The following is a 12052-nucleotide window of genomic DNA, read 5'->3' on the forward strand; positions in this document are numbered from 1 at the left end:
AAAAAAACCAACTTTTGAACAGTAGCGTATTTTTATAATAAATTGAATGCATCTGATCACTATGTTAAACAGCTTGTCAGATTTCTTGTTTGCTTGTCTTGGTAAACACCAAAGATGCTTGAGTGTTAGGGAGCAGGTTCTACTTTCGCCCTGTCCTTGTTCAAGGCACCAATCCAGAATTGTAACCTTATAAAAACACAGGGCTATAGGGCAAGTTCTAGGATTGTTTCGGTTTAATGTACTTTTTGCGGGCAGGTACAACTCCATGATGTTACAGTACTGATTTACAAAAGGGATCTCCTTCAGAAGATATCTGAGAGGAACAAGTTGTTAAGAGCCCAGTATTAATCCTACAAGAGTCTTTGCACACATTTTTGCACTTTATGTATCGTTGTAAAAGTAAATTGTGAGAAATGGAACGAGTGGAAATATCACGTTTTATGCCTTTCTCCTGTGTAAACAAATTACACAAAAGGACAATAATTAGTTGAATCATTAGAATTTGCTTGTGAAAGCCAATGCTTTCTATGATTACCTCCACCTTAAGAGTGACTGTAATCATTTTTTCAACCAGCTTTTGCTGACTTAATTTCAATATTAAGTCATTTTAGAGAGCGCCCACATCTCGATTCGTGTTAAATCAAGATATAGCTTCATTAACTGTCATTTTATCTCTCCGCTTTGACCTTTGAGGAATTCTTACTCGACAGGACAGACAAGGGCCACTGTCTACAGCAAGGAAGTGGCATTAAAGTTATAACACATAAAAGCTTTAATTTGCAATGAACCGATAAAGTGTTGTTACATATTAAAAAAAAAAGCTCATTTATCATAAAAGCATATTGTAGTGTCTTCTTATCTTCTTTAGTTCCTTCTGTAAAAAATATTTGTTTGAAATGGTTTGATATTGTGATGTAGCCTGGATGCCAGCCCAAACCCCGCCCACAACATTTTTTGATCGGGAAGTTCGGTCTGGACTCGCTCCATTGAGGAGTAATTATGATCGGTTCAGAAATCGTCGGGCCAATCAAATTGCCAGGGCGGGCTTTATACGATGATGGACAGATGATCTGCAGGGAGTAATCCTCACGTTATCAAAGAGCGCTTGGGTTGAACTGGTTTCCCTCAGAAATGACTGCCGCTGGAGAACTGAGATGTATAGATTCCGCTATCGCGTCCGTTGTAAAAGAAATCGACAGCACATTCATTTTAAAAGACGAACAGAGAACTGCAATCAAGGCATTTGTCGATCGGAAAGATGTGTTTGCCGTTCTTCCTACGGGATTCGGCAAAAGTTTAATTTATCAGCTGGCTCCGATGGTAACTAAGAAGATGGGACGCAATGAAAACCCTGTGGTCGTTGTGGTTTCTCCTTTGGTCGCACTCATAGAGGGCCAAGTAAAAGAAGCAACACTCGTTATTTTACTTCTTCCAGCGAGCGTGCATTTGAGTTCTGTAGTTGACAACTGTGCTATGCAAAGTAGTTGACTTACTGCGTTGCTCTCATTGGTTGTAGGTCTATCCAATTGAGTGCAGAGTTTTTTTTTTTCCTGGTTCGGTTAAGACACGCCTCATAATCAAAGCCCTATGAAGCAGTATCAGACTCACATTCTGACTAGAATATGAGTATGACGAAGTCAGGCTAATTGTGATGTGTAAACCCAAGGGCTCTTTGGTGATCCCATGCCTTCCATTGCAGAGTTGCAAAAACACTTTTTCAAAAGCAGAACATGTTTTGGAACTCTCCGGCTTACACTTATTTTAGTCACATATCTGACATCTGCACAACTTCCACATTTCTGTGAACAGTTCTTGTTTATGTCTTGGTTTTGTGGTATAGAAATGGTCCCGTTTGGGAATAGAATAGATTTCCAACAGGAGTTTTGGCCAGTACTCAGGCTGGTAAAAAAGTCTGTGGCTCTTTTATCACTTACATTTACCATTCTCTACCTCTGTTCCCTTGATTGAAAGATAAAAAATAAAAAAAATGATAGAAATAAGGGCGTACAACTTCTATTTTTTTCACACAGCTGACAATGACAGTTTTACAATGATGCCTTGGCCAATGTTTCAAATCATGACATAAAATGTTGTCAAAGCATCAAGTTGTTATCTAATCTAAAATTATTTATTATTTAATTACCTGATTAACGAAAAGATTTTAGTAATGTCATACTTCATAACCTAAAGGAATTCTCATGCTGGAATCAAAATGACACTTGCATTAATTTGAGTAATTAAAATAAAGTATTCAGCACTCAATTTATTTGTACTATTCAAAGCAACTTTGATTTAATTTAATTAATAATTTGATTGGGCTTTAGTTTATTTATTTATTAATACACTAAAATGGCACTTTGTCTTTTAATGCAAATTGTCTTTTAATGTTAAACTAATGTTTTTTAAATTAAATTACCTATTTTTAGCACAGAATCTTCAGGTTACTCGAGTTGTGAACTAATAATACTAACAGATATTTAGAATTGATCAATAGCCAATCCTCTTCATCATCACAACTACAGTGATGAGGAGGATCAGTAGGAAAATGGGTGGATTAGGTGTGATGCAATTTGAAAACATGAGATTTTTTTTTCAAATATTACAAATTTAATCGCATCACTCATTTCCTTATCAATTCCCTCATTATTAAATTAGCATTCCGACACTGTAATTTAGATTTAAAAGGACTACATCTTCTGAATACTGATTTGCGACAAAACCAGCACTGGAATGTTTTCGGTGTGGAGTGTGCAGAACAGAAGAATGCTTCAGCTACTCCCACTTCCTGGTGATCCAATCCGAAACGACCAGCTGTTTCAAGGCGCCCCTCCGAGTCCGTCTAAAGCAAAACAATACACGGAAAAACAAATAAATCGTCAATTATCGACTATTTTCGCTTCTTAACTCCTTAAATTATACATATGAGCGAATTGGTCGTGTCTTTTTTAAAAATGCTATTTTGGATCTACCCCAGTTACGGGGTTGTTTATCTGTAGTAAGGGGAACTTGAAACCGTCCTTGCCCCATGTCCTCGGTTGTTTTTCTTCTTTCGCCTGGATTCTCCATGTTGTTGGAGAAAAAGTGAGGGCTTTACCTAGACCAGAGGGGGCTATGGATAAATATACGAGCGATAAAGTAACCGAGACGCGAATCCTAGAAAATAGCAGATAAGATAAAACAAAAACAAAGTGGCATGCCCCTCCCATGTGGAAGAGAATAGAAGGCGGGAATAAATAAATATCACAATAATTTGTCGCCGTAGGATTGAGATTTTGTGCGAACGGAAATTATTCATTTCAAGCCTCGCTAGCTTTTAATGCCACTAACAAATGCGGACCGACTGTTTGTCGCTGGAAAAGGTTGGTTGGACGTTAAGGGCTGTGCGTTTGTTAGATGGAAAGTTCTATCATCACTCAAGTGCAGAGAGAGGATTCTCGGTTGTCTTCGAAAACAGGTAGGCAATGCGCTGTCACATACTAAATGGTGATGTTTCCGCGCTGTCAATTCTAACGATCACATATTAGCCATTTTCGCGTCACACTGTTCGATGTGCGATTCGAACATGTTCGATCGATGCTCGCACTGTGACAGTTATTTGTCATATTAAGCTGATTGACATGTCACAGTCGCGAGCGGAATTCGTTAAGTTCCAACCGTTGAAACTTAACGAATTCCGCTCCGAACAGCGAAATGTAAATAAGATCAATATCGCATTTGAGGATATATATAAGCGCTTTGTCTTTCATTGTAGCGTAAGTTACTAAAGATACATCTCAGTGTAACTTAATTTTATTATTAATTACATGTTTTGCTGTTGCAGTCAGGCATTGCTGAATGTTTACGTAATATTATCAGTTTTTAAAAGGATTTTAGACGACCTGCAGAAATCTGACATGCTTTTCTCGCTGTATTTTTCTAAAATTATTATTTGGTATATAATTAATAAATTATTATTTTCCATTTGTTTATTTCGATTTTAATTTATATTCAGTTTATTTACACAATAGATGTAATTCTGGTGTTTTTAAAGCAAACGTGTAGCCAATGTTAATTCGCGTTTCACGTAAGACACTGTTGTTTCCTATTCTGTGGACGTCGTTTCATCGCTTGGTGAATGGATAATTTGAGTGACATGTTGTTTTAACGTTATGCGGATTGTGTTTCAAAAACATTTTCTGTTTAATCGACTTACCTACACTCGCGTATCTCACGCTCTTTCTGAAGTAAAACTGTACAAAATATCGAGTTGAAATGTGAAAAACATCGGGCTAATGGAGAGCGCAAGGTGCCGCGCTGGAATGCACACAACACACCCCTCACAGCAGCACACGCCCTCCATCTGCCGCGCGACGCTACCATTACACACACACACACACACACACGTTCAAACCTCAACGGTTAATGAAGGCCTTATCTAGATGTTTAACGAGTAAAGGCCACAGTGTTATTCGGAAAATAACATTATGCGGAAAATAACCATTTTCTAACCCCTTACTTACTACCTGGTGGGCCAGTCTATCTCCTTTCGGTGTTTTGACCAGTGTTTTTCTTTTTCTCATGTCTAGTCAATATGCGCAGAGCTGTGCGCTTATTTTAGATCTGACGCAAATACGATATCAACAGTATGACCATACTTAACTGATGTCAATTTGGCTGTTATTACAGATGTTTACGATCTATGTATTAGTGAATTACGAGCTGCCATAATGTTGGGAAAATAGCCAAGCCAAGTCTGCACAAATTCCTTGAAGACCCATTGAACTCAGTTTGTACTTGATGGCATTAAGTGTCCAGTGACCTTTTTTGTGGCCATAATAGCCAAGGCTCAGGAATTATAGTGCTCAGGATGTGAACAGATGCATTAGTGCAAATGTAAGACACATTAATATAAAAAGGCTAAATCAATTTACAAATATAGTTTAAAACATATGTGCCAGTTAGTTTCTAAGACATACTATTTGTATTCATGATAGTTTCATTTAAAGAAATAAAATAATTTGACATTTTGTGCAAATATTTTGATTCAATAACTCTGAAACTGTCAAGTGGTGTAACCATGTAAAAAGCACTACATTCTGTCTTTTCATCTTGCACATGTGTACTCAACTTCAAAAATATTTTCAAAGATATTTTTCCAAGGCAAAAATATACATTTTTGAGTCATGTTGAATATCAAAAAAGTGCTTAAAAATGGTCTAAACGAAAGTATGTTTTTAGCAAATTAAATGGCTGCAATTGACAGTCTAAAGGTGTCCTCTGTTGTGACATGACGACAAAATGGCTTCCCAATGTCTGTTAGAATTTTTTAAAATATTAATAATATTATTTTTTGAGAAATAATAATAAATATTTATGTCTAATTTTAGAAATTTAATCTTTTTAATGAGACTATTTTCCTTTTCACAATCTTTAGTTACACTACCTAGACATTTATTTTTACCTTAACCCCCACGATAAAATATCAAAATTAATTTTAATTCAGAAATTGAAAACATGAAAATATCATAGAAGCCATGTATTCAAGCCATTTTTTTGAATAACAGAATAGATCTGTTCTACGTCACCATTGACCCCCTCAAACAGATAGCCTACCAAATGCAAAGAATGTTTGTGATGTTTATGTAAAGTTGTGTATATTTGCTATAGTACCTTGTGGAATTAGATTAATTGACTTTGTTGAATATATTGCATTAATAGTATTCAAATCAAGCAAGAACTCTGGTGTAGAAATTTGTAATGTAGTAGACCATTATGTCTTAGCTTGTCATTAGCTGAGTATCCATCAGCTATGGGTTAGTACATCATAACCGAGTGAAAATGCAATCCATGAATATAGGCAATGAAAATCAATACTTAGTTGAAATATAATGGTCAGACAATATGGATGTTTTTCACCAACCAATACTGAGGCTGATATCTAGAGATCAGGGTGACAGACTGGCGATGTAATGCCAAATATATATATGTAATTCAATTTAATGATAACAAATGACATAAAAAAAAAAATTTGTACTATCCAAACTAAAGACAGATATTCTCTAAATGACCAAATCTTTTATTATTAACCTCATCGAAAATGCGGTCTGTCACTATATACTGTATGTGCTCTTAAGAGCTCAGTAAATTCTTACTTTGAGCAGTTTTATTATTTTTAATCAGGAAAACCATTTTGATATTTAAGTGCATTAGAAATGTGTTCAGTTTAGGCCAGTGCTCAGGCAACAATCTGAATGCCTGAAAAATCGCTTCCATATGTATTGGTAATACGTTATGTCTAAAAACGATTTGTTGCAGACCAAATCTAAGACATCTTGTACTGCTGTTCTGCCAGTGTGAAATACATGATGCAACACAACTGAGAAAAAATATCTTATTTAACTGGTCTAATTATACATATCAAGAACATGTTATTGTTTTCTTAACAGATTCCGTGGACTCCAGTTACACACAATCCCTTGAAACTCAAATCCGTGCTTGCCATTTAATTCGCCATGTAGATTTTTATTATCTAGGACAATAGATGACAATTCATTGAGGATGAAATTAGTAACTGCTAGATTTCTAGCAGTTTTCTTTTGTACATCTGCCTTTTGGGATTGTTTTATTTTTTATTTTTTACGCACTCTCATTTGATCAGATCTGAGCAGAAGTGTAATAGCTAGAAACACTGACCACTTAAAAGCTTCTAACAGAACCTTTGACGGTCCTGAACAAAACGCTCCTTCCACTCTCCGCTCACAAAGCTTGTCAATATCGCTCGATCCTCACGTGACAAATGTTTTGAAGAAAGTGCATTTGAATTCATTGATACATTTCCCTTGTACTCCATTTCCGGAGTCCTTTTGTTAAGCAGGGCGTTATCAGAGAGTGTACAGATGGGCAAATACAGCACAGAGTAAATGATGACGAAGGAGGCCATTTTCTCTCATCCTCCCTCTGCTGTACATGCTGCTCGTATGTTACATAAGATGATTCCTATGGCTACATAAGTCCCCATAGGGAACAAGAGGGAGAAGAAGTGCATGTGATCAGCCCCTGCTCATGTTATGGTCAATTCCTTCAGCTGAGAAAAAAAGAAAGAAAAGATTACTAGTACTGAAGTTACATCACCATAGGAATAAAAACAGATTCTAATCACTGCATGGCGTACTTTCATGTTGCAAGAGCTTTTATGCCCATTTTTTCATTTTTGCTTCTTGGGAATCTCAACAGGCATGTCTGAACAAAATCATGTTCCTCTTACATGCACATATTTGCGAGCAAAACTATGCAGAAATATGAAAATATGCAAGGAGCCCCTCTGTAATGCACAACCAAGCTCGCTACAGATGTTTCGTTACAAAACATAGGTCTTATTTCTGTGGATAGGAGTTAAGTCTGTGGCGTATGCACTTTTCTGCCAGGCTCTTCTGTGATGAAATGGCAGGAGTGTGTGTGTGTGTGTGTTTTGCTCTAAAGGTACAGCAGAAATGTGTGGGCTTTCCCACCCTCTGAGATTATATAACATATACCAGCCGTGGCCAGCAGCCTCATTTAAAACAGATTTTCTGTTTCTGTGCAACGTGTGCCATCTCTGGAGAGGGGCGGCTGAGCATTTGGTCATTTTGATGTTGATAGCCGCCACATTTACTGACGAAAACATACATTTCCAGTGCTCTGAATTATTTAAAAGATCCATCAAGCATTCAATGCAAAAGGATCTAGCTGATTGGCGAATGTGAATATTAGTTTTGTTTGTCATCTATTGGAGACTAAAGTGGTTAATTGAAAATATTTAGTAACATTTACTAATGTACTCTGGGTGGGGTTTGACAGCACTTAATGGGATTCAAATGGGATTGTTTATAAACCACGCAACATGAGCCTTTTTATGCTATGTTTATGCAGTACAATTATCAGCAGGACTAATATATGCAAATTATGCATTTAAAAAGGGTTTTATTGTTTTCAAACAGATCAGGTGAATAAAAACTCGCCTCAGAAACCTGGAAGTCGGAATATCTTCAAAAAGCTCATCTGTTGCCTTCGAGCTCAAGATGCCCAACTGCCAACGTCACCTACCCATGATGCCTTGCTAGCGCCCGAGGACCATGGGACCATTGCCAAAGTATTATAGGAATCATTAATCAACACTTTCTGTTAGTTTATATACTTGATGCATAAAACAAATTAGATTAAGATAAGATTAAGCAGATTTGTAATATGTTCCACTTTACATTGGTAAATTGTAGATGCCCATTTTTTTTTAAATATTAAATAAAACTATTAATTTTATATGTAAATTGTTAAATTAATACCAAATAATATTCAATGAAATAATATTTCATCACATATTTGGTTAGATTAATACAAAATATTAAATATAAAAACATTATTTATAATCTGGATGTGTAAAATTAAATGTTTTTTTTTACATACATGTATAACAAGTAGTCCCTTTATTTATTTTTTTGTGAATCAAATATACATTTTTCTTGGTGTTGTTGACCCTCTGTGTGTTCTGGTCTCACCTGTAGATACCAGGAGAGTGTCTGCTGCCTGAAGTGACCTCTCAGGACCAGGGGAAGATCTGTGTGGTCATAGATCTGGATGAAACACTGGTGCATAGCTCCTTTAAGGTACACCCAGTAACACTGATTGATATGGTAAATTTGACGATTTAAGGAAATACTGTGCAACTGAATATTTCAAAATAGATAACTATAACATTTGCATGTAATAACAGTTTCTCACCCCACCAATGTTCTTAACCATATCCACGTTGTGTTTTTGTAGCCAATAAGCAATGCTGATTTCATTGTGCCTGTGGAGATTGAGGGGACCACACACCAGGTGAGATCTGATAAATGTTTGTGTATGTGAGAAACACCCTGCCAGTGCGCATTGACTTGAAGTGTGCAGGACATCTGCTTGAGGAAACAGTGGAGATGTTGTTCTATATTCAAAAGTGAATGATGAGCACCATCTGCTGGACTGACGTGAGAACAACACTTCAGCACTGGAGGAGGATTGCAACGTCATGTTGTGTACAACCAGAAGAGACAAGATTTGCCCATTGGAAAATATATATATATATATATTTGCCCATTGATTTTTTGGTTTTACTCCCAAAGCGGTGATTTAAAAAAAAGCAGCGCAACCAGAATACTTCTGTTTTTAAAATGTGGAGATTGAATTTACATTAAAATATTCCTAAACCTTTGTTGTTCTCGCCCACTTTTCATGGAAAATCTGCATTTGGCCTCTGCCTGGTTCAAGTAATCCAGGATAGGTTAGTTCCCACTAGTACGGCCTATTCTTGATTACTTGTTTCAGGAGAAGGCTACGAGCAACAGCACTCGACGCGCCTTAGTGCACAACATTTTGTGATTTGTTTGATTAAAAAAAACTACATTTGACTCTACTCTTTAAGTGGTGCGTTAAAATACATTAATCTCATATACAACAAACTCATCTGTGTTTTAGGTGTATGTGTTGAAGAGGCCATACGTGGATGAGTTTCTCCAGAGGATGGGAGAACTGTTTGAATGTGTTCTGTTCACTGCTAGCCTTGCTAAGGTATCAAACATGCATCACATTTCATGTTTCTTTAGGAAAATGGTAGAAATTCCTTACTAGTGTTATATAGTTATGCCCTTGTAGTGTCAGACTGATTTTCTTCTCTAGTATCAAGTTAACCCATCCCTCCTTCTCCCCGTTCATGGCTCTGGTAGTATGCAGACCCCGTGACCGACCTGCTGGATCAGTGTGGCGTGTTCCGGACGCGGCTATTCCGTGAATCTTGTGTGTTCTATCAAGGCTGCTATGTTAAAGACCTGAGTCGCCTCGGCCGTGAGCTCCACAAAACCCTGATCCTGGACAACTCCCCTGCCTCATACATCTTCCACCCTGAAAATGCTGTAGGTTTCACTGTCCTGCTGCTATTTAGCTGTTTGTAAAACCCTGCCCTGTAGATGCCCTCTAGCTATTTAACAAGACGAGTCCAAAAGTCTATAGATAGATATATGGTATTACTATCTATATTTATCAATATCTCTATGTATGTATATATATATATATATACATGGTAATACTTTTATTTAGCAAGGATGCGTTAAATTGTTCAAAAAAAGTGACAGTAAAGACAGTTACAAAAGATTTCTATTTCATTTAAATGCTTTTCTTTAAACTTTTTTTTGTAATGGCTGAAAATGGAGCTTTCCAAGAAAAAAGAATCTCAACCATTTTGTGTGCATAGATCCGTGGAAATATCAATGCTGTCAAATGAAATAAAAAAAGATCCCACACTCGCTTGTCTTCTTACCAAATTTAAAAAAAAAAAATCTTTATTACGCAACAAAGCACATATGGATTATTCAAACGTTTCGGCAATTAGCCTTCTGACCAAACATTTGAATAATTCATATGTGCTTTGTTGCATAATAAAAAAATAATAATTTAAGACACACTTGAGTGCAGATCTTTTGTTTTTTCATTTGAAAATGGAGCTTTGCCATCACAGGAGAACAATTAAAAAAAAAATTTAAATGCAACAATATATTAAAATAGAAATCAGTTTAAAATGCAAAAACAACAACAAATATATATATATTTTTTTAAGTACAAATATATATATATTATTAAACATGTATTGGTTAACAAATGTTCAAAAGTTTTGAAATTGTTCATAATGCCTTTTATCAAAATGTTATTTTGAATGTTATTCAGATTTTCAATGCTGTCTTAGTCTTTAGGACCTGCTGTAACAAAATATTGTTTCACCATCTGAAATATGTACATTTAATTTACCAAATGCACTGATATAACGATCTTCCTGATTTTATAATACATAAACCCAATAGATTTAAATAATCCCAAAATGATTGCATTACTATGAACGCAGTACGCTATTGGCGTATAATAACCTGTGTGTGCCTTTAACAGGTTCCCGTCCTCTCCTGGTTCGATGATTCAGAGGACACTGAGCTGCTTCACCTCATCCCAGTATTTGAAGAGTTAAGTCAGGCTGATGATGTCTACAGCAGACTCGAACAACTCAGGGGTCCATAATCCCTACACCGCCAGACCAGGGCAAACCTCCATGTTGTGTAGCACTGACTGCCAATCACACACAAGCGGCTCATATGACAGTAGACTCCGCCTTCTGACCTGAAAACAAACACGAAAGCTCATAATTCTGCTCCGCACAAAGTATATGCGGTTTTGCTACATGGTTTGAGGGACCTTAAACACTTAGTGATGATGAATATTGGGGTCAGAGGCCAGCTTTGTCTCAGTCATTGAGCTTGCCTTTTGCAATAACAATTTACAGATTTTATATTCCTTTTTTACTTTTCTATTTTTTTTTTGTTATTAGTTTTTTTTTAATGTTTATGATGACATCCTTTGGGAGATTAAACAGATTGCAGGGTCTAATTAAGTCACCAGTAATCCGCAACAGTGAAGCTGAAGCACAATAAACTTTCAGGCCAGTCTCTCTATGCAAGTTCTACCTGAACTCGTCTTCACACTTTTTTTAATCTTCAGCATTCATAATCACTTTAAAGGAAAACGAGTGTTGCTAATGTATTCCAGAGAAATGTCGCAAATAGAATACACATTGTTTTATCCAACATGCTATGCATAGTTTTTCCATAAATGCAAATGTGACACCAAGCACCCATACATCTTTGTTGTCTTATTACTTTAGGCCTTGTTTAAACGGCACAGTTTTCTACTGTCGCTGAGGTGCGTTAACATGGCATTAAAAGACCTGTTTTTAACACTGTTTCATGTGAACTACAACTACATACCTTCCTGTATTCATCTTAAAGTGGCCTTATCTATCTGCTTCGTGTACTTGATGGGGTTTTCTTATATGCGAGGAGCAGAATTAACACCACAGAATGAACCAAAGAGATTTATCTTGTTCAGTTACTGTCCTTCTCTCTGCTGTATTTATGCAGACAATTACTTGTGCTGTCATTTATGTGTATATTTGGTTGAACTTGAAAATCTTTGTTTTATACATCTTTGAACTTGAAAATGTCCATCTTTGTATGATCTGTTGATG

The 12052-nt window shown here is 36.3% G+C and overlaps 1 protein-coding gene across 1 annotated transcript; it reads left to right on the plus strand.

Moving 5' to 3' along the window:
* The first annotated feature begins 2929 nt into the window (after nucleotides 1–2929).
* On the plus strand, nucleotides 2930–11480 carry ctdsp2 (CTD (carboxy-terminal domain, RNA polymerase II, polypeptide A) small phosphatase 2). Its single transcript, XM_056268034.1, has 7 exons — nucleotides 2930–3454; nucleotides 7956–8107; nucleotides 8517–8618; nucleotides 8776–8832; nucleotides 9466–9558; nucleotides 9714–9899; nucleotides 10924–11480. The coding sequence occupies exons 1-7, from the start codon at nucleotides 3394–3396 to the stop codon at nucleotides 11047–11049; spliced, it is 777 nt and encodes a 258-aa protein (XP_056124009.1). The 5' UTR covers nucleotides 2930–3393; the 3' UTR covers nucleotides 11050–11480.
* The last annotated feature ends 572 nt before the right edge of the window (nucleotides 11481–12052 follow it).

This window comes from Rhinichthys klamathensis, unplaced genomic scaffold, assembly GCF_029890125.1.
Source record: "Rhinichthys klamathensis goyatoka isolate OS25496 unplaced genomic scaffold, OSU_Roscu_1.1 h1tg000269l_1, whole genome shotgun sequence".
NCBI lineage: Eukaryota > Metazoa > Chordata > Actinopteri > Cypriniformes > Leuciscidae > Rhinichthys > Rhinichthys klamathensis.